This window comes from Bubalus kerabau, chromosome 10, assembly GCF_029407905.1.
Source record: "Bubalus kerabau isolate K-KA32 ecotype Philippines breed swamp buffalo chromosome 10, PCC_UOA_SB_1v2, whole genome shotgun sequence".
Taxonomy (NCBI): Eukaryota; Metazoa; Chordata; class Mammalia; order Artiodactyla; family Bovidae; genus Bubalus; species Bubalus kerabau.
Genome location: NC_073633.1, coordinates 17,756,252 through 17,778,400, shown reverse-complemented (window position 1 = coordinate 17,778,400; position 22,149 = coordinate 17,756,252). Strand labels below are relative to the sequence as shown.

The following is a 22,149-nucleotide window of genomic DNA, read 5'->3' as shown; positions in this document are numbered from 1 at the left end:
CTTTTATAATTTGGCCATAAAGCAGTTAAAATGATACCTGTGGCTTAAACTATATATTTTTATTGGACAGGAGTTGGCTCAAGTATTCCCTCTCCTGGTAGGCTGTGAACGCTCTGAGGGCGTCGAGGGCAGTTTGAGTGGGAGTAAAGTCTGAGACAGATCACGGAAGGTCTTGAACTCCAGGCAGAGGGGCAGCCCTGAGTCTGGGAAGCAGTTCTTGTAAGATCAGGTCTTTACACTTGACACCCAGGACTGTGCGCTCCCAGACCAACCCTGGCCCCAGGAGGGAGAGCAGGAGGTGGGATCCGAAAGGAGAGTGTTGTTCAGGTGGGACGAGGGGAACGGGGCCTCCAGGTGGAGGGAGCTGGCTGAGCGGACTCAGGAGCAGCAGAGTCAGGCCTTGTTTGGGAGGGCACCAGAGAGGAGAGGCAGAAAAAAGGGTTAAGAAAAGGAGACCAGCCCAAAAACAGAGAACAGTGAGAAAAGCAACTCTCTTCAAAAGAAGTTTCTTTAGAGGCAGGAGTCCTGCTCATTTGAGCCCCACTCCCCAACTCTGGGGTGGGTTTTTGGAGAAAACCTCCTGACCTTCTTCCTCCCAGAAGGAAGGCCCCCGGCGACAGTGCCGGCCGCCCCCACAGCAGCCCAGTCTCCCCTGCCTCCCCCCAGATCCACAGCCCCTGACCCCACTGAGCTGGCCCCATCTGCACTGCCCTAGAGGCAGGCTTGGAACCGGTGGAGGACAGAAGAGGGGCAGCCTTGGCGGTCAAACTTTGCCCCCGCTTCCTACCCCAAGATGGATCCTGGACTTGGCAGGGTCAGACCCTTGAGAAGGTGTGTTTTTCATTTAAAAAGTAGCTGGGTCTTCAAAAGGCTGGACTTGCCAGGGAACAGGACCCAGGTCCTGTCTGTTGCACTTCTATTCTAGAGACAAGCATGCAGGCAGTGAGGGAGAGTTCTTAGCATCATGGCCACTGGCCTCCAGGAGGCAAGGACTCCAAAGGGACCATTTTTGTTATCAGAGGATTTAGAGGAGTGGGGTCTGGGGAGTATCAGTAAACTACAACTTAAGACTCACACTACCTGTTTGTACAGCCAGTGAGCTAAGAATGATTTACATTTTAAATGGCTGGGGAAAAGAAATCAAAAGATGAATAATTTTATGACGTGAAAATTCTATCAAATTCAAATGTCAGTGTCCCTAAATAAAGTTTTATTGGGGCATAGCCATGCTCATTCATTTATGAATTGTCTGTGGCTGCGTTTACGACAGAGTTAAGAAGTTAGGACAGATGCTGTGTGGCCCACAAAGTCTAAAATATTATTTATGGAAAATATTTGCCAACCCAAAAGTTACTGATTTTTAAATACTTATCTATTTGTGTCCAATCGTAGTTGCAGCACACAGGCTTAGCTGCCCCAAGACATGTGGGATCTTTTCTCTCCAACCAGGGATAGAACCCACGTCCCCTGCATTAGAAGGCAGATTCTTAACTACTGGACCAATAGGGAAGCCTCAAAAGTTACTGGTTTTGCCGACCTGCTGTAAATCTGGGTCCCAGGTCCTGTTCAGACAGACCTGGGTTGGAATCTAGTCCGCCATTTCCTAACTGGGTAGCTTTGGGGATAATATTAGTCAACCTTGAAGGGTTGCTGAAGGTGAGATAATGCCTGTACATGCTTGAAAAATGTTAGCGTTTATCCCTACTACAATTATTATCTCTTGTAAGTGGAAGAGCCTGGAGACCCATAGATCTCCATCACCAGCCCAGATGTTGAGCTCCATCAGATATGCTAATACTTCACCTAACCAGAACTAACCTCATGCTCTGCACCCTAAACCTGCTCTTCCTCTTGAGCCTCCCATCTTGGCTGGTTATGTCAGGGAGATGTGGGGACAGCTGGCAAGTGCTGCTCACCGTGTCTCCCAAACACCAGCAAGTCTGGGGTGGCAGCTCGCAAGTGTAAGCAGGTGAACCAGGCAGGACTGAGCAGCTGGACAGTGATATGTGAGCATTACTCTTGTGCCGGGCAACCCTGATGATCCTTAGGTGGTCAGCGGTGTTATCGCCATTTCACAGAAGAGGAAAAGAAGGCCCAGAGAAGCCAAGTAACTTGCCAAAAGTCCAATAGCTACAAAATGGCAAGACTGGGATAGATATAATACATTTCACATAATTTGAAATTCCAAATGTATAAAAGAGTGCAATAAAAAGTCAGCCTCCCAGCCCTGGCTCCCAGCCACCTAGTTCTCTGTCCTAGAAGCCTCTGGCCTTGTGTGTGCATATTCAAAGATCTCCTGTGCATATCCAAGCAAATATGAAAAAATACATATACACACATTTAGATAGATACAGGTAGCTATCCTTTCCTCTCTGTTTTTGTTCTTTACCCAAATGGTAGTCAACTATATACATTGATCTGTGTCTTGTTTTTATCACTTACAATATAGTTTAGAGATCTTACCATATTAATACATAAGAAAGTAAATTAATTCTTTCCCACATAGTATTCCATTGCATAAATATATCATGATTTATTTACCCAAGCCTATATTGATGGACATTTGAGTCCATCGAATTGGGTCCATTCCAATCTTTTACCATTATGAAAATAATACTGCAGGACTTCCCTGTGAAACAGTGGTTGGGAGTCCGCCTGCCCGTTCAGGGGACATGGGTTTGATCCCTGGTCTGGAAGAATCCCACATGCCTCATAGCAACTAGGCCTGCATGCTACAACTACTGAAGCCAGCACTCTAGGGCCCACGCTCCGCAACGAGAAGCCACTGCGATGAGATGCCTGCACACCGCGACCAAGAGTAGCCCCACTCACCATGATTAGGAAAGCCCGCGTGCAGCAGCGAAGACCCAGCACAGACATAAATAAACTGCTTTTAAAAAGAATAATGCCGCAATGAATAGCTGCATATATTTGTTGCTTCACACATGTGCAAGTATATCTGTAGGATAAGTTCCTACAAGTAGAATATTAATTGCTGTGTTTGTAGTTTTGAAAGATAGTGCCAAACAGTCTATGATGGAGATTGATCCAGTTTACAGTTCAACCTGTAACACTTGATCACAGACTCAGGATTTGGACTCAAGCCTATCTGGCTCCAATGCCAGGGCTTGTTCTGCGGCACCATGACCATCACTGCCGCCTTAGTTCATGCTAATAAGTTAGGCCGCCTCCAAGCCGGGCCCTCCTGCTTACTCACCTGGAAGGCCTGCCTCCTCCTCTCGGAGAGCTCGGTCCTGCCTCACCTTCTCCACGCGCGAAGGTGAATTCTGCTTTGCCTAAAATCCTGTCTATTCATTGTTGGGTCTACCTTGTTTCCAAGTTAATAGCTCTCTCCTTGTTTCCTGGGGGCTACCCTTTCCCAGTCTGCCTTGTAGCCAGGTGGGACCACAGGACTGAGATCTGGCTTCACAGGTGTAAGCACTTGTGATGGGCCTGGCTTTCATCTGCCCTTAACAGGGAAGGGTACATCTTCTACCCTTCCCACTGCTGAGACATGATGAACAGTCAACTTCAGCTTCGAGATGGAGGCTGGGCCTTGAGAACGGTAGAACCACAAACTAAAAGGAGCCTCAGGTGGCCTCTGCAAAGAGCCTGGCAGGGACACTGGAAACAGAAGCCCTAACAGCACTGCCTACCCTGCCCCAGTACCTGAGAGCCAGCCAGCCAGTGAGTGGGAATACGGCAGGAAGTGAGACCCAGTGTCTTTGAGTTAAAAGTTTCTTGGGAGTTGACTTGGAGCTCAGCGACTGAAATGTCATTCTCCTGGGTTCCTACAACTACACACACACAATCCAGCCCCCTACCCCCCAATCCCACCCCTACCACACACAGACACATGTGTGCTCACTCCTGGCAGCTCTCTGCTAGGAAAAAATGCAGCCTTTTCCCTTCCATCCATAATCATGCACTTTTCAGACAGGCTGCATTCCTCCTCCCTGAAGTCAGCAGCTTCTCGCTCTGGCCAGTCACAGAGAACCTACACATACTCAATGATCATTCTACTGGGTTAGTTCTCTACTATCTAGGCTGTAGGAAAAGCAGCAGAGAAATGGTCCTCCACAAGATGATCAGCACACACACAAAGTACGCACGTGTTAATACATATTTCCCCTTTATCTATAACCACGAATATTCACTATGGACTGCGCATTTAGCTGGGTCTTACAGGACCCACAGACAGGAAGCAGCAGCAGCCCCTGCTCTCATGACAGGAGGCCAGTATTGGTGACATCACGTCATTCAGAGCTCAGATCTGTGTATCACCCATCCATGATTCACAAGCCAAGATCCCCACCTGCCAAGGCCACCTGTCCAATCCCTCGGCAAGTTCTCCTGTGTCTTAGGTTCCCAAAGCTATCTCATACGATCTCACAGGAAAGAAAAGCTAATAAACATCAGTTTTATACCCTCTCTTTTCTTTCCTACTGTAGCTTTATAGTAAGTTTTGAAAACAGGTAGTACAACTCTTCCAGCTTTGTCCTTTTTCAAAACTGCTTTTGCTTTTCTAGTTTTTTTTTTTTTTTTCTGTATACATTTTAGAATCAACATCTTCATTTCTATGGAAAATGTCCTGCTGGATTGTAGTTTTCAGCCTATATGTCTGGCAACTAGTATTTCATGGTTTTTGGTGCTGTTGTAGAGAATGCTTTTTAAAAATTTACTTAAATTTCCAAATGCTATTGCTAGTATACAGTATTAGGATAATTTTTTTTTTGGTACAGTGCTCCTATATCCTGTGATCTTACATATTAGTAGTCCATAACACACAGAGCCCACAAGGACCAGCCCCCAAGTGCCACACCACCCATGGAGCATACGAGGTGTACACTGCATGCAAGCCACAACCACCCAGTCCACTGTGGGTCCATCCCATCCACAGGCGCCTCAAAGCGCCCTCAACACTCACTGTGGAAAGTGTTCTGAGAAGCCTGTTGGAGACAGAGAGTATTTCCTGCTGCCAGGCCCTCTCCCAGCTGGGTCAAAGGTGGCCACCTTCAACCAAACACTCAAGCTCCCCCTCTCCAGGGCACCCCTGGGAAGTGGCTGCCTCACCCCAAACTGCATTTCCCAGCTCTCCTTGCATCTAGCATGGCCCTATGGTTGGTTCTTGCCAGTGGAATCTGAGCGGAAGTCGTGGGCCCCTTCCTGGCCACAGCTGTTAAGAAGAAGGTGTGTCCTCTCTTTCCCTATCCATCCACTGAATACAGGGGACAATAAGGCACTTAGAAGCTCCTGGAGCCACAGGCTAGAAGGAGGCTTGGTCACCATGGAGAAGAACCACTAGCCAACCAGAACACCTGCATTTTACCACTATGAGAATGAAAGTGGAAGTGAAGTCGCTCAGTCGTGTCTGACTCTCTGCAACCCCATGGACTGTAGCCTACCAGGCTCCTCCCTCCATGGGATTCTCCAGGCAAGGGTACTGGAGTGGGTTGCCGTTGCCTTCTCCAGGGGTTCTTCCCGATCCAGGGATTGAACCCCGGCCTCCCGCATTGCAGGCAGAGGCTTTAACCTCTGAGCCACCATAGTCATTGTTATTGGGTTAATTCACGTAAGGCTTCCCTCTTAGCTCAGCTGGTGAAGAATCCGCCTGCAAGGCAGGAGACCCCAGTTGGATTCTTGGGTCAGGAAGATCCACAGAAGAAGGGATAGGCTGCCCACTCCCGTATTCTTGGGCTTCCCTTGTGGCTCAGCTGGTAAAGATTCCACCTGCAGTGCTGGAGACCTGGGTTCAATCCCTGGGTTGGGAAGATCCCCTGGAGAAGGGAAAAGCTGCCCACTCCAGTATTCTGGCCTGGAGAATTCCATGGACTGTATAGTCCATGGGGTCGCAAAGAGTCAGACACGACTGAGTGACTTTAACTTCACTTAATTCACTTAAATGGGGGGTGGGGTGTTGGGGGGTGTTCTGTGCTACATTAGTTAGTGCTGTTACCTTGATATACCAGCCCTTGTTCTCCTGGCCCCTCCCCTCAGGCCAACCACAGAGAGACACTGGGGGGACCTCAGGTCTGATGGATCCCCTGGAAAAGGTAAGCTTCCCTCCTCCCCTGACTGGGGAAAACCAAGGACCCCGTAGCTGTCCACGTATGCCCAGTGGCATCCTCCACATGCTCAGTTCTGGGCTGGGGCTGGGCTTGGCACCGTCTCTGATCCTTCCTTCCTCGCACCCCAACACCCAGCCATCTCCCATGTGCGTCTGGGCAGATCTCAGAGTATCTCACTCAGAAGCCAGCAACAGCCTCATACTTTCCCCCTCTGCAGCCTTCAGTGGCTCCCCATTGCCTTCCAAATAAAGCCCATGTTCCCACTCAGTCCAGGCCCCTCTTCCGTCAGAGCCCCTGGGGGCCTCAGTGGTGCCCTATGCCTCACCGTTTCCCCACAGACCTCCCCACACAGGTGAAAGGTGTAAATAAAACACCTATCACAAAGGCGCATTATTATCATCAATGATGATCATGACCAGCTGAAGCAATCTTCTCTCCCTCCTCATCTAAGTCCTAGCTATCCTTCTAGACAACCTATTTCCCACCTCCTCTGGGGGCCTCTGAGGGTTAACTTTATGTGTAAATGTGATATGGCTAAAGGATGCCCAGATTGCTCATGAAATATTATTTCAGGGTGTTTCCAGAAGAAGTTAGCTTTGGAATTGGAGACTGAGTGGAGAATATGCCTCACCAATTCAGTGAGTATCATCTAACCCATTAAGGGGCAAAATAGGAAAACAAATGAACAAAAACAGATGTGGAGAAAGGTGACTTTTCTCTCTATTTAAGCTGGGACATCCATCTCCTCCTGCCCTTGGACACAGGTGCTCCTGGTTCTCAGGCTTCAGGGTTTGGACTGGAACGTCACTGCTGGATTTCCTGGGCCTCTGACTTGCAGGTGGCAGATTGTGGGACCTCTCAGCCTCCACAATTGCATCAGGCAAGAAGGAAATGGCAACCCACTCCAGTATTCTTGCCTGGAAAATCCCATGGACAGAGGAGCCTGCTAGGCTACAGTCCATGTGGTTACAAACAGTTGGACACAACTGAGTGACTTCACTTAATCCCTTGTAATAAATCTTTCTATGTATCTATCTGTATATTCTATTGGTTCTACTTCTCTGGAGAACCCTGACTAATATAGACCCTCCCAGATGCTCCCAGCAGACATGAGCCCCCCACCCCTTTCCTCTGCTCACCTTCTAGGACTTGGGTCACACAATTCATCAACACTGCTCATTACCAGGTGTCACAGCTTGGGTTCTTGGAGAAGACTCTAAGATGGAGTTTGAGGTGTTTATTAAGGAGGGCCCTGGGATCAACACCTGTGGAAGGGAGAGGAAGAAACAAGAGTGGGTAGAGGAGAAGTTGAGCTGTGGTGCAGGGCCAACGCCATGGGCCTCTGGAGCATATGTGCCCTTAAGAGGTGTCCTGAGTAGGGCTGAGGTAGCTAGGCCTTCATATTGCTGCCTCAGTAAGTCAGGCGATGCGGGAAGGAGTATAACCTTAGTGAAGCATCTCTTGGCAGCTGGAGCCATCCCAGAAGACCTGACACAGTTCCCAACAGCTGGGGCAACGAGTCCTTCAGAAGGAGGATCTGGTGCTGCAGTGCCCTGACCCCACAATTTGACTCATGGCTCTCACCTCCCCCACTTGCTCCAAGCACAGTCCCTGGAGAGAAGGAAACCTAGAGACTGAGCCAACCCTGTATCCTTTGCTTCCCTTCTCCCACCCTCAACAACCTCCAAGTGCCGCCTTCAGCACAGACCCCAGGGCTAGCTGGGTTCAAGGCTGTCTATAAACTGGGGAAGCCAGGGGTCGGGGTTCCCTGCATGAGCTCGTGATGCTGGCCCTCAGGGAGCAGATACTGCTTCCAGGACGGGTTCTATAGAGTTGTGGGTATGTGTGTGTGTTGTCACACTGAAGGGCTGTGGGGCACTATTAGTGGGCAGGGGGGTGGTCCTGCAACAGCCAATTGTCCCAGGTGCCCAGTTGGTGGAAAACCTGTCTCTAAATCTCCAAGTTGAGAACCTAACTCTGTTTTACATATAAACACAAAGTGTTGTACAGCTTTAAAAAGCACACACTGAGTTTTCTAGGAATACACAGATCAGATCAGATCAGTCGCTCAGTCGTGTCCGACTCTTTGCGACCCCATGAATCACAGCACGCCAGGCCTCCCTGTCCAACACCAACTCCCAGAGTTCACTGAGACTCACGTCCATCGAGTCAGTGATGCCATCCAGCCATCTCATCCTCTGTCGTCCCCTTCTCCTCTTGCCCCCAATCCCTCCCAGCATCACAGTCTTTTCCAATGAGTCAACTCTTCGCATCAGGTGGCCAAAGTACTGGAGTTTCAGCTTTAGCATCATTCCTTCCAAAGAAATCCCAGGGCTGATCTCCTTCAGAATGGACTGGTTGGATCTCCTTGCGGTCCAAGGGACTCTCAAGAGTCTTCTCCAACACCACAGTTCAAAAGCATCAATTCTTCGGCGCTCAGCCTTTTTCACAGTCCAACTCTCACATCCATACATGACCACAGGAAAAACCATAGCCTTGACTAGACGGATCTTTGTTGGCAAAGTAATGTCTCTGCTTTTGAATAGGCTATCTAGGAATACACAACTACTACAGAAATCAAGGGAACATGCATACTTTGTGTAGTTTGGAATTTTATCAAGAAATATTCCTCTTTCAAGAAATTGTGTCAGGTATTTGACTCACCAGAACAGCACCCCTCTATCCACCTGTATTTCACCTGTCACATTCTTAATGCTACTGTTTATAGCTAAAGCCAGGGGTCATTAAACATGCCAAGGTCTTCCTAGTGTAGTGATGCTTAAACATTACAGATTGAAATCCATTTTATTTTATTCTCAATAGCTTTTAATTTCTCCCTTATTTTACAATTAGAGCAATATATATATATATTTTAAATTATGTGTCTGGATTGGTTGTAATATCTGTGAATTTCTTTTCAGGATGATAAAAGGGGTGTCCACAGTATTTTATTTCAAAGGAGGGTGATGGGTCTGACAAGTTAAGAACCTCAGACCTGGGTGTGTGCCCTCCTCTTGGGCCTGACCTATCTCCCAAACTCACCGAATCACCTACCACCACCACCAGCGTGGAGAGGTGGGCCTCGGGCCCTGTGGGGGGAGGTCGCCCTCTGCAGGCTGTCAGCCTTTCTTTGCGGAAAGCTGGGCTGAAAGAAGCCCTGGATTTGATGATTCGGTCTGGTACAGAGGATTCTTATCTCGCCATGTCTGTTTCCAAAACACCCTCCAGATTCACCACCTTTGATCCTGAGCCCTCTTACCATACTAAGGACCTGGGTGGAGGTGCATGAGGGGATGGGGGCGGGGTGAGGTGGAGCCGGCCCCATCCCCCTTCATGTGAACTTAATGGACTTTGGACCCCAGCCGTAGGCCTCTCCCAGCTTGGCCTCCTTGATGGGGGACAACATCCAGGTTTCATTTTCACTCCTCAAGGCCATTTCAAGGCCATTATCTCTTGCAAGTCCTCCCTGGATACTTTGGCCAGTGATGCTGGGCCCAGGCTAGGCAGACATCTCCCCAGGCAGAGGCAGAGAGGTCAGCCCCCCACCTAACTGAGCTTACAGCATCAGTGTGTGTCTAGGGGGGTTGTGAGTATATCTGAACAACCAGGAAGGCGCCCCACTGGAGTGGGGCTACCAGTAAAATACAGAGTGCCCAGTTCATTTCTATTTCAGATAAACAGCAAATAATATTTTTAGAATAAATATGTCCTATGCAATCCTTGGAACTTACTTACACTAAAAAAAGTATAAGTTGCTTGTATGAAATTGAAATATACCTGGGTGTCCTGAGTTTTTATCTGCTAATTCTGGTAACCCTCCTTAGAACACAAGTCCATGTGTCTGTGTGTGACAAAATATTGCTAGCACAACTGAGTATGGGGACACTGAGTGTGTGTCCAGGGCCCGTGCTCAAACCCTAAAGTCAGCAGGAGAAGGCACACTTGGAAAATGATACTGCAGTGAAGGCCAGGCCTTAGGCGTGTGCCTATCTGTGAAAGGGGACGGGTCAGTGGATCCAGCCCCAGATCCTGGGCCTGTAGCCCAGAGATTTTCAGCCCTAGTGGGGCTCCAGGGTCCTCTAGGGTTCAGATTCCCAGAGCTACCCCTCTGCGCGCGCACACACACACCCTCCCCCAGAGGCTGGCTCCTTCAGCTGAGGCTGGAACCTGGCTCCTGCTTCTCACACATCCTCCACGATTGAAGGGTGCTGCCAGTTTTGTCATCAGAGCCAGTTAAGGCCTGGACTTCCTCAAAGGTGAGGAACGGGGACTTCCTCAAAGGTGAGTGGTGGGCTCAAACCCCAGTGGTTATACTGGCTGGGGCCTGGCTTACCTGCTGAAGTCGGTAGTCCAGCCTCCTGGACAAAAGTCATGCTCCGCCCTCCCAGGGGTCTCCTGCCTCCCTGTGGAGAGGAAGATGCTAGTATGAATGACTCTGTTCTGATGAAGAAACTGAGGTCACAAGACAGGGCTAGGATGGGAATCCAGCATACCTGAGTCAAGCTGATGGAAGGACCAGGCTCCAGCCTGATGCCCACCAGTTCCAGCCTGGGTCTCCTCATCCCCTTTCCCCCTGCCCCTCAGGCTGACCGGGTCTGATGTCAAGCAACCTGCTGTGCTGTCCCCTCTCAGCCCTTGAGTTCCAAATCCCTGACCACCCCCTCTTGTCCCCCTCCCCTCTGTGCTGGGTAATGTTCTGCATACTGGCCGTCCCTGCTCTGACCTGATAGTACTATGTCAGGATTACTGTCCACGGCTCCTACTTAAGCTGAGGGCTTTCAGGGTCCAGACTCAGCACCCTTCACTGCTGGGTCCCTTGGCACAGTGTTCTGAGAGGGTTTGAAGAATGAATGGGGGGAACCAGTCTCATCAAATGGCCACCAGAACGGACTTCTCCAACAGTCCTCAGGTGCCTGAATATCATGAAGCACAGGAGCTGCGCACACCACCTTCCAAGAACTTAGGACTGCCAGTTGTAGGATGCAAATGCCTTCTGGATAGAAACAAGCAGAGACAATCACTTATCAGTAAGCGCCTACACGGGCATGCAGAACAAGGCATTGTGCTGCACAAACAACTGTGTAGACAACCTCGAACTCCCGTTTATCCAGTGACCTCACTGGTAGTCATGAGAAAGTCCTCAGCGTCCAATAGCATGGATATTTGAATATCTTAGGATCACATAGAATTCAGAGGCCTTAGGGTTAAGTCAAAAATTCTATTTATATAGGAAGTACCTACATACAAACTTTCAAATTGTGAACTTTCAAAGATGTGAGCTACCCAGACATCACTGGATCTCCTTTTTCTAGATGGTAGATAGAGTAGGATCCAGCAAGAAATAAGAAACTGTGCCTTCAACATCAGGCATGAGTGAGATCGCAGCTCGCCCTCTGTCTCCTGTTGCTGACGATCCTTCAGCTCTACCGTCTCCCACCTCCTCTCCCATCTCCAGTCAGTAACTCTTCTTGCTTGTTCATTTGATGCCAGCCCCTGTAGGCCAGCTCTTGTACTGTACTTCTGTACATTTCAAATTACTATATTGTCAGATGAAAAATATTTTCTTTACTTTTTTGTTTGTTTTTTATGTATTATGTGTGTCAAAAGGGCCTTCCCAGGTGGTGCTAATGGTAAAGAATCCACCTGCCAATGCAGGAGATGCAAGAGACTTAGGTTCGATTCCTGGGTAGGGAAAATCCCCCGGGGAAGAACATGGCAACCCACTCCAGAATTCTTGCCTGAAAAATCCCACAGACAGAGGAGCCTGGTGGGCTTCAGTCCATGAAGTTGCAAAGAGTTGGACACGACTGAGCACACATATTATAAACCTATAACAGTGCAGTACTATACAGCTGATTGTGTTGGCTGGGTACCTAGGCTAACTTTGTTGGACTTATGAACGAATTAGACTTATGAATGTGCTCTTGGAATGGAACTTGTTCGTATGTGGGGACTTACTGTATAATGTCATTAGTTTCCTACTGCTGCTCTAGCAAATTATCACAAACTTAGTGGCTGAAAATTACACTGATTTATTATCTTGCAGTCCTGGGTAACAGAATTCCCCAGTGGGTCTCACAGGGCTAAAATCAAGGTGTCGCAGAGCTGCGTTTCTGCAGAAGGCTCTAGCAGAGAATCTGCTTCCATACCTCCTCCAGCTGCTAGACACCACTCTCATTTCTTGGCTCATGGCTCCCTGCCAGCCAGCAATCACATCACTCCAACCTCTGCTTCTGTTACCCCCAACTCTATCGCTGACTTTCCTGCCTCCCTCTTTCTCTTATAAGGATCTGTGATTACACTGGAGCCACCTGGATAATGCAGACTAATCTGCCATCTCAAGATCCTTAACTCAATCATGTCTGTGAAGTCCCTTTTGTCACGTAAGTTACGTATTCACAGATTCTGGAGATTAGGATATGGACATCTTTGGCAAGGGGTGTATTATTGTGCCCACCACACCCAGTTTAAGAGTCAAAATGCATCAGGCTATCAGCCTGAGAGGGGTGCTGCACCAGAAGAACTAGGAGGTATGTGAGAAATTTGGCACCAGGGATACGGGCTACTTGACCACGACATTGATATTTTTGTAGTAAGAAGTAATCTGGGGACTTCCCTGGTGGTCCAGTGGCTAAGACTCCATGCTCCCAATGCAGGAGGCCAGGTTCACTTCCTGGTCAGGGAAGTAGATCCCACATCCTGCAACTAAGATTTCACATGCTAAAACTGAAGATCCCACAAGCCACAACTAAAAATCCTGCCTGCTGCAATAAAGATCTGGCATAGCCAAATGAAAATTTTTTTAAAAAAAGAAGTAATTTTTACATGTTTGGTATTTATAATGCTTGTAATCTATTAGATAATTTGATCTTCTAGAATGACAGCCTTTTAACAAATAATTGAAAGTGTAAAATTGGGTAATTTAAACTGAGGGTTTTAGGTTGAACTCTTATCAAGTTTATATACAAAACTAGAACCCATAAGAGAACTTCAAATTCATCATAATTTTTGAAAGTTAAAGTGTTGGTTGCTCAGTCATGTCCAACTCTTTGCGACCCCATGGAATGTAGCCCGCCAGGGTCCTCTGTCCATGGGATTCTCCAGGCAAGAATACTGGAGTGGGTTGTTATTCCCTTCTCCAGGGGATCTTCACTACCCAGGGATTGAACCTGGGTCTCCTGCATTGCAGGCAGATTCTTTACCATCTGAGCCACCAGGGAAGCCATTTTTACTGTTATTTAATTTAAATTTTTTATGAGTTTAACTTAATTGGTTCTAAGGATTACCTAGTAGGAAGGAAGCTCTTCTTGGTTAAGTTAGAAACAGAGTACTAAAATAGGAAGTCTCATTTTTATACAAAGTTTAAAATATTTTAAGATATTTGAGTTTATAGACTGGACCAAACATTATTCCAAGACCTCTCAAAGGAGGTTGTTAAAATTTGCTGCATATAAAGAGAAAAACAAGGTTTGCAAGCTGGACTTAAAGTCTAGAAGCAAACCCCTAGTTTCACTCACCCCTTGGCCCAGAGAGGAGAGGTGTTGTGCAGGGGCAGCCACCACAGCCTGAGGAAAGACTAGAGTGAGATCCCAATGAGCTGCAGAGACCAAGTCTCATCAGAAGGTGCTGGATGGATGCCTCTGGCTGCGATTTTTAAAGTCATATTGGTACTGTTGTTTTGAACTTTTTTTTTTTGTCAGAAAAATCAAATAAGTATATATTTTAGATATAATTTTTTCAGTATAAAAAGGGTAGTTTTAGGATCAAAAAATTAAGTAGAAAAACTATCATGTCAGAATTGAATTAGAGAGGACAGATTTAGATGACTCAGACCCACCTTGCTGATAAAGACAACTTAAAAAAAAACTGGCCATAATATTTTAAATAATCTTAAAAGCATCAAAAAGCTAACCATATATTAAGAAATTGCCCAGCTAGAGAGCCCAGAGTTGGGAGGCCCTCCTGCCATGGTAGAGTTCTCCGATCAGGGAAGAAGCTGAGAAGCTGCACGGGATCTCTGAGATCCTTGAGGTGGGAGTCAGGGAACAGAACTTAGGGCAGAGAACTGGGACTGAGAAATTAAAACACTTCGATTTAAGAGTGAGGGTAGAGGGGCTTCCCTGGTGGCTCAGTGGTAAAGAATCCGCCTGCCAATGGAGGAGACATGGGTCAATCTCTGATCAGAAAGATCCCACATGCCGCAGAACAACTAAGCCCATACGCCACAGCGATTGAGCCTGTGCTCTAAAGCCCGGGAGCCACAACCACTGAGCCCACGTGCCACAGCTACTGAGGCCGTGTGCCCTAGAGCCCGTGCTCCACAACCAGAGAAGCCACCACAATGAGAAGCCCAAGCACTGCAACTCAAGAGTAGCCCCGCTTGCCGAAGCTAGAGAAAAGCCCACACAGAAACGAAGACCCAGCTCAGCCAAAACTAAAAATAAAAAAAAATTTTTTAAACCAATATCAAAGATTAGTTGATTCAAAATTTGATAAACAGTAACTATTTAAAAAAAAAAAAAAAGGAGTAATGGTGGAAATACCCTGGCTGTCCGTCCAGTGGGCTAAAGGTCCAGGTTCAATCCCTGGTTGGAGAATTCAGATTCCGCAAGCCACATGGCATGGTCAAAAAGAAGAAGAAAAGTGTCAGGGTGAACCAGAAACAAATTGGTCTTCACAGATTCCACAGGCTAGCTTTGATATCTGGGTAAGCCATGAGGTCTTCAGCCTTGAAACTGGACTAAGGTGATCATGGGATGCCCTAGACATGGCAGAAGCTAACCAAAATCCTAATTGAAGGATGATGACATCATTTTAGGCCTCAGGTAATTTTTTTTTTTTTTTTGGCCCTATATAGAGGCTTGTGGGATTTTAGTACCCCGAATAGGGACTGAACCTGGGCCCTTGGCAATGAGAATGCAGAGTCCTAACCAATGGACCGCCAGGCAATTCCTTCAAGTAATTTCTAAAGGTTACCTTTCAAACATCCATCCTACTATCGAAGAAAACTAGGCAGGAAAGGTGACAAGACAGCACAACCAATGACCAAATGAAACAGTAGATACTGAGACACAGTGACTGCAGCCATGAAATTAACTTTCTTTGGAAGGAAAGTTATGACCAACCTAGACAGCATATTAAAAAGCAGAGACATTACTTTGCCTACAAAGGTCCATCTAGTCAAGGCTATGGTTTTTCCAGTAGTCATGTATGGATGTGAGAGTTGGATCATAAAGAAGGCTGAGTGCTGAAGAACTGATATTTTCAAACTCTGGTGCTGGAGAACACTTTTGAGAGTCCCTTGGACAGCAACGAGATCAATCCAGTCAATCCCAAAGGAAATCAGTCCTGAATATTCATTGGAAGCACTGATGCAGAAGCTCCAATACTTTGGCCACCTGATGCGAAGAACTGACTCATTGGAAAAGACCCTGATGCTGGGAAAGATTGAAGGCAGGAGGAGAAGGGGACGACAGAGGATGAGATGGCTGGATGGCATCACCGACTCGATGAACATGAGTTTGAGTCAACTTCGGGAGATAGTGAAGGACAGGGAAGGACTGCATTCCATGGGATTGCAAAGCCTGAACTTGGCACCTGAACAACAACAACAACACAACATGATCAGATCACACTATCAAACAAAAGTGCTTGCTGTTTTTCCTCAATGGAATCATGAGTGTGTACGTGTACGTTCATAGGAGAAGGGCTAGAAGAGAGCTGCATGTCAGCCTCCTGCTTGTCACATCCCCTCCATTCACAACTCACACCCTAGGTGACCCTAGGAAGTCTTGATTACACTTGGCTTCCTCTCTTTAAACCTTTGTTCCTGCGGTTCCCTCCATCGGGGGTCCCACACCCAAAGATGGATGCTTGCTGTGCCCTTTCCTACAGGAAGGCTTCCCTACTCCCTCCAGCTAGAATACAGCCTTTTCTCCTTTTTCATCTTCCTCTCTTAGAACCCTCCTTATCCCCCTGCCTCGTGTTTTGGGTGGTTGTGTTCCTGCCTTTCTCCTCTTTGGGGGCTGGGCCTGAGGTGGCTGCTGTTTTCACCCTACATATCCTCTGCTCAGTACTGAGCACTTTGGAGGACGACCACTGAGGGATGGGGACAGGCTTGCTAAGGCTCTTGAGCACGTTTGTCAAGGTCCTGCCTCTGTCACCTGGACCTGGGTTTCGAGGTAAGGAAACCCACAGGTCCTTCACTTCCACCCAAGCTCACACATGGATGGCCACATGAAGACATATTCCATTAGTGTTCGCACATTCAGCGTGCTTGCATACATCTAGGAGTGTGTATTGCTCAGCGGCTGGGGAAAGCAGGCACATTTAGCCCCATTTGACAGGTGGGAGACTGAGGCTTAAGGAGGTGAGTAAGATAGCCCAATGCTTATCAAGCCTGGGTGTGCCTAGAAATCACCTGGGAACTTTTATTTATTTCTTTATTTTAAAATATTTATTTAGCTGTGCCAGGTCTCAGTTGCAGCTCTCGGGACCTTTAGTTGCAGACTATGCAATCCAGTTCCCTGACCAGGGATTGAATCCAGACCCCCTGCATTGGGAGTGCAGAATCTTAGCCACTGAACCGTTATGGAAGACCCGAGTTTTTAAAAAAAATTAAGTCTGAATCTCTCTGAGTAGAGCCCAGGTGATTCTAAGATATAACCAAGTTTGAGAACCATCGGACAAGTTCATGGCCCATAACTGGTTGGAAGTAGAACCAACACAAAAATTCTACATCTTAAGGGAATACTCCTCCTTTCTTCCCAAGAACTGGGGTGGTTCTTGGACCATAGGCTCTTTGGGGTCTCACAAGCTGCAAGGAAGTGCAGGGCATGTGGGCCCTACAGACAGGCTTGGCTTCTATAAGGCCAACATGCTCCCTCCATGTCCTGCTCTGACTCCAGAACTCGGGTCCAGACAGCCAAAGCCCAGGGGACAGTGGGTGACTCAGACACTTCCTGTTTTCTTGGCTATAATGACAAGGGGGTGGAAGCAGCCCGGGCTGGGGTTCATGGCCTAAGAGAGGGGTCTTGGAGCGAGGAGGAGGTGGGAGTGAGCGTCCCTTTCCCTGAGATGTGGAAGGGCTGAGCTGAGCAGAGCCACATGGGGTGAAGAGGAGGCAGTTCATTAGGTGGCCAGGTTAGCAAAGGGAGGGAGGGTTGGGGCCTGGGTTTCCTTAAAATGTGAAGATTTTGTGAGTCCTCGGAGGTTGAAAGAGAGCCCTGTGGTTCTGTCTGAATGATTGGTTCAGGCAAGCTGGGAGACTGAATAGGTCAGGAGATGTCCACACAGGGAGGCCAAGGACCCGGGTTGTCCTGGCCCTGCCCTGCCATGAATTACTGTGTGACCCCCAGCACAGCCCTGGGCCATTCCAAGCCCCTGCTTTCTCTTCTATGAAATGCAGAGGGGCTGAACTCTGAGAAATACTGAGATTCTAAGAAAAACCCTAAACTCTCTCAGCCATCAGAACACTGTATATTCTCCAGGGCACTTTTTATTTGCATAATTTTGATTTCAAGTCAGACAATAACCCTGCGAAGTAGATGGGGAAAGTATTATGATTACCTGGTAGCTATAGATGATCAAGGAGACCAAGGAATATGTGGCCAAGGGTGTGTGGGAATGGGGACCTGAATGCTCCTGGTGGCCCAACTGGATCACTCGCTTCCTTAGAGGACAGCAATCTGGGGGTCCCTGGTGGCTCAAATGGTAAAGAGTCTGCCTCAATGCAAGAGACCTGGGTTCAATCTCTGCATCAGGAAGGTCCCCTGGAGAAGGGAATGGCTACCCACTCCAGTATTCTTGCCTAGAGAATTTCATAGACCGAGGAGTCTGGCGGGCTATAGTCCATGGGGTTGCAAAGAGTCAGACATGACTGGGCAACTAACACACATGAAAAATTGGACATATTTGAATCATGGCTTCAATCATCTCCCTGCTGGGATCACTCTTAGAAAGTGACCTTAAATTCAGAAAAAGTTGATTGGTTAGGAAGATATTCACTAAACTGGATTTTATATTAATGAGAAGTTAAACATAGCCCAGACATCCAGCAATAGAAAACTGGAGACTGTAAAAAAGTGCATTATTAGCTACCTTTGTCTGAGTAGCAAGTTACTCTCAAACTCTGTGGCTTAACTAATGAGAATTTGTAATCTCAGTTTCTGTGGTTCAGGAATCCAGGAACTGGGCTGGATGCCTCTGGGTCAGGGTCTCTCAGGAGGCTGCGATCTAGGAGTGGACTGGGGCTGCAGTCATCCCAAAACTTGCCTGCGAGAGCATCCACTTCCAAGTTCACTCCCCTGGCTGTTCACAATCTCAGGTCTTTGCTGGCTCATCAGTTTCTCATCTTGTGGGCTCCTCCAGAGCATAGCTCACAACACGGCTGCTGGCTTTCCTGAGGGCAAGTGAGTGACCTGGAAGGCAATCAGTCCTCCTGCGACTTGACCCTGGGAGTGACCTCTCCTCACTTCTGCCTTATTCTCTTCCTTAGAAGTGGGTCACTAGGTCTAGACCAGGTTCAAGGGGAAAAGATTACACAAGCATCCTGAGAATATCCAGGAACTATAGGGGAAGGAAGAATTCTCCTGACCCTCTTAGGGTCCCTGAATGAGTCAGAAAATTAAACTGACAATAACAGGAGAAAAGCATGCCCGTAGAGTTAGACTTTTATGTGACATGAGCCTGTACAAGGAAATGAAGACCTGAAAAAAAAGCCCTGAGTGCTTTTATGTTGGGTTTCATGAAGAGTGGGCAGTTGTATAGGGATGCTGAAACCGTTTACCTCAGATTGGGACTGGGACTGGGACTCGAACTCATGTGCTGGGACTCAAACCCAGCCGAAACCCTGCTTGGGATGCAAACCCATGTCACTGGGACTTAAACCCAGCCAAAACCCAGACAACAGAGGATGAGATGGTTGGATGGCATCACTAACTCAATGGATATGAGTTTGAGTAAACTCTGGGAGTTGGTGATGGACAGGGAAGCCTGGCATGTTGCAGTCCATGGAGTTGCAAAGAATTGGATGCGACTGAGTGACTGAACTGAACTGAACTCCCCAAAATTGTTTGAATAATCCTCCCACTCGTTAGCATATGAAATTACCCAGCTTACAAAAACTAATTACACCATACTTCGTGGCCTCAATTGCCCTCTACGATGGCCCACAGTCTATCTGGGCAGAGTGCTTCTCGCTGAATCTGAATAAATCTACTTCTTACCTATCACTTTGTCTCTCACTGAATTCTTTCTGCAATCAGACATCAAGAACCTGAGCTTCTGTAGGTCCTGAAACCAGGTACCATTAGTACCTGGTTCAGTTCAGTTCAGTCGCTCAGTCATGTCTGACTCTTTGCGACCCCATGAATCGCAGCATGCCAGGCCTCCCTGTCCATCACCAACTCCTGGAGTTCACCCAAAGTCACGTGCATTGAGTCATTGATGCCATCGAGCCATCTCATCCTCTGTTGTCCCCTTCTCCTCCTGCCCCCAATCCCTCCCAGCATCAGTACCTGGTTAGTTAGTTAGTTTAGTCGCTCAGTCGTGTCCAACTCTTTGCAACCCCATGAATTGCAGCACACCAGGCCTCCCTGTCCATCACCAACTCCCGGAGTTCGCTCACGTCCATCGAGTCGGTGATGCCATCCAGCCATCTCATCCTCTGTCATCCCTTTCTCCTCCTACCCCCAATCCCTCCCAGCATCAGAGTCTTTTCCAGTGAGTCAACTCTTCGCATGAGATGGCCAAGGTACTGGAGTTTCAGCTTTAGCATCATTCCTTCCAAAGAAATCCCAGGGCTGATCTCCTGGTTAGTTAGTGTTAATTCCTCAGTTGCATCCGACTCTTTGTGACACCATGGAGTAGCTGCTTGCTCCTTGGAAGGAAAGCTATGACCAACCTAGAGAGCATATTAAAAAGCAGAGACATTACTTTGCCTACAAAGATTTGTCTAATCAAAGCTATGGTTTTTCCAGTAGTCATGTATGGATGTGAGAGTTGGACTATAAAGAAAGCTGAGTGCCGAAGAATTGATGCTTTTGAACTGTGGTGTTGGAGAAGATTCTTGAGAGTCCCTTGGACTGCAAGGAGGTCAGACTAGTCCATCCTAAAGGAAATCAGTCCTGAATATTCATTGGAAGGACTGATGCTGATGCTGAAACTCCAATAGTTTGGCCACCTGATGCAAAAAACTGACTTATTTGAAGAGACCCTGATGCTGGGAAAGATTGAAGGCAGGAGGAGAAGGGGACAACAGAGGATGAGATGGTTGGATGGCATTACTGATTCTATGGACATGAGTTTGAGTAAGCTCTGGGAGTTGGGAAGCTCTGGGACAGGGAAGCCTGGTGTGCTGCAGTCCATGGGGTCGCAAAGAGTCAGACGCAACTGAGCGACTGAACTGAACTGAAACTTAACTGATTTTCTGGCCTGGGGGCTGAGGGGGTGGGTAGAAAGGAGTCCAGGCCTCACATCTGTCCTTGAGCCTGTCTGAGCAGTAAGAGTTGGCTTAAAACTCAACATTCAGAAATCTAAGATCATGGCATCTGGTCCCATCACTGCACGGCAAATAGATGGTAAACAATAGAAACAGTGAGAGACATTATTTTGGGGGGCTCCAGCCATGGTGACTGCAGCCATGAATTAAAAGACACTTGCTCCTTGGAAGACGACCAACCTAGACAGGATATTAAAAAGCAGAGATACTACTTTGCCTACAAAGATCTGTCTAGTCAAAGCTATGGTTTTTCCAGTAGTCATGTATGGATGTGAGAACTGGACTATAAAGAAAGCTGAGTGCCAAAGAATGATGCTTTTGAACTGTAGTGTTGGAGAAGACTCTTGAGAGTCCCTTGGACTGCAAAGAGATCCAACCAGTCCATCTTAAAGGAAATCAGTCCTGAATATTCATTGGAAGGACTGATGTTGAAGCTGAAACTCCAATACTTTGGCCACGTGATGCGAAGAACTGACTCATTTGAAAAGACCGTGATGCTGGGAGGAGGAGAAGGGGATGACAGAGGATGAGATGGTGAGATGACAGAGGATGAGATGGTTGGATGGCATCACCAATTCGATGGACATGAGTTTGAATAAGCTCTGGGAGTTGGGGATGGACAGGGAAGCCTGGCGTGCTGCAGTCCATGAGGTAGCAAACAGTCGGACTTAACAGAGCGACTGAACTGAACTGAACTGAGCAGTAAGATGCCATAAATTCTCCCACCGGGGTAGCCTCATGGGTGTGTTTCAGGCCAATCTGAACCACTTCTAATCTTACTGCATATTCCTGGGTTTATCGGAGCCCTAGGCTTTGGGGTTGGGGGTGATTCTGAGAGCAGCAATGTTTTGGGGAGGATTTGGTATATAGGGGGTGGTAACAGAAGTAGTGTCCCAGAGGAAAAAGGGAAGGCTGTTGACACAGTGGAAAAACACCTGAAAGTTGGAGTCTTAGACCCTGGTCATGCTGGTCATTTGAGTATGACTCTTTCAAGCCTCAGTTTTCTCATCTATAGAATGGGATGCGAGTGAGTAATGTGGCCCTTCCTCATTTAATAGGAGTGAGATATATTATGCACAGAAATGTATTTTTGTAAACTGTAAAGTTATGGATCAGTGATGGTTTCTTCAGGGACTAACTAGAGCAAATACACCCACCCCTCTTGCCACTGAGCTCCCAACAGGAGTCAAGTCCTTCCCCAACCATGAGCAGAAGGCAGGGTTGGGTCCCCACATACTGAGCCACAGTTTCATCTCATCTCTGACTGGTTATGTTAGGTAAATGTTGGTGTTGAGTATACTTCAGTTAAAAAGAATGAGGTTATCTCTAAAGAAAGACAACTTGGCAACATCTATTGAAAGCACAATTGACCCAGCAATTCCATGTTGAGGAATAGATATACACACACGGTGGAGAAGGCGATGGCACCCCACTCCAGTGCTCTTGCCTGGAAAATCCCATGGACGGAGGAGCCTGGTGGGCCGTAGTCCATGGGATCTCGAAGAGTTGGACACAACTGAAGCGACTTAGCAGCAGCAGCATACACACATGGGAATGAAATTACATGAACAGAAATATTCA

At 47.5% G+C, this 22,149-nt stretch overlaps 1 protein-coding gene across 3 annotated transcripts; it reads left to right on the top strand.

The window, feature by feature from the left end:
• Nucleotides 1–4,591: 4,591 nt before the first annotated feature.
• On the top strand, nt 4,592–7,864 carry LOC129620925 (uncharacterized). 3 transcript variants are annotated; one of them, XM_055536772.1, is made up of 4 exons: nt 4,592–5,190; nt 5,998–6,053; nt 6,642–6,706; nt 7,537–7,864. In XM_055536772.1, exons 1-4 carry the CDS (start codon nt 4,853–4,855, stop codon nt 7,558–7,560), a joined length of 483 nt encoding a protein of 160 aa, XP_055392747.1. In that variant the 5' UTR covers nt 4,592–4,852; the 3' UTR covers nt 7,561–7,864. The 3 variants fall into 3 exon arrangements, with proteins under 3 accessions (XP_055392747.1, XP_055392745.1, XP_055392746.1); XM_055536770.1 differs by lacking the exon at nt 7,537–7,864 and adding an exon at nt 6,833–7,086; XM_055536771.1 differs by lacking the exon at nt 7,537–7,864 and adding an exon at nt 6,798–7,086.
• Nucleotides 7,865–22,149: the final 14,285 nt, after the last annotated feature.

Coding starts and splice junctions, on each gene's coding strand:
- LOC129620925 (XM_055536770.1), top strand. CDS start 4,853: ATGCAAGCCACAACCACCCAGTCCACTGTGGGTCCATCCCATCCACAG. Junction 5,191..5,997: donor CCACAGCTGTTAAGAAGAAG/GTGTGTCCTCTC, acceptor CCCTCCCCTCAG/GCCAACCACAGAGAGACACT. Junction 6,054..6,641: donor TGATGGATCCCCTGGAAAAG/GTAAGCTTCCCT, acceptor ATATTATTTCAG/GGTGTTTCCAGAAGAAGTTA.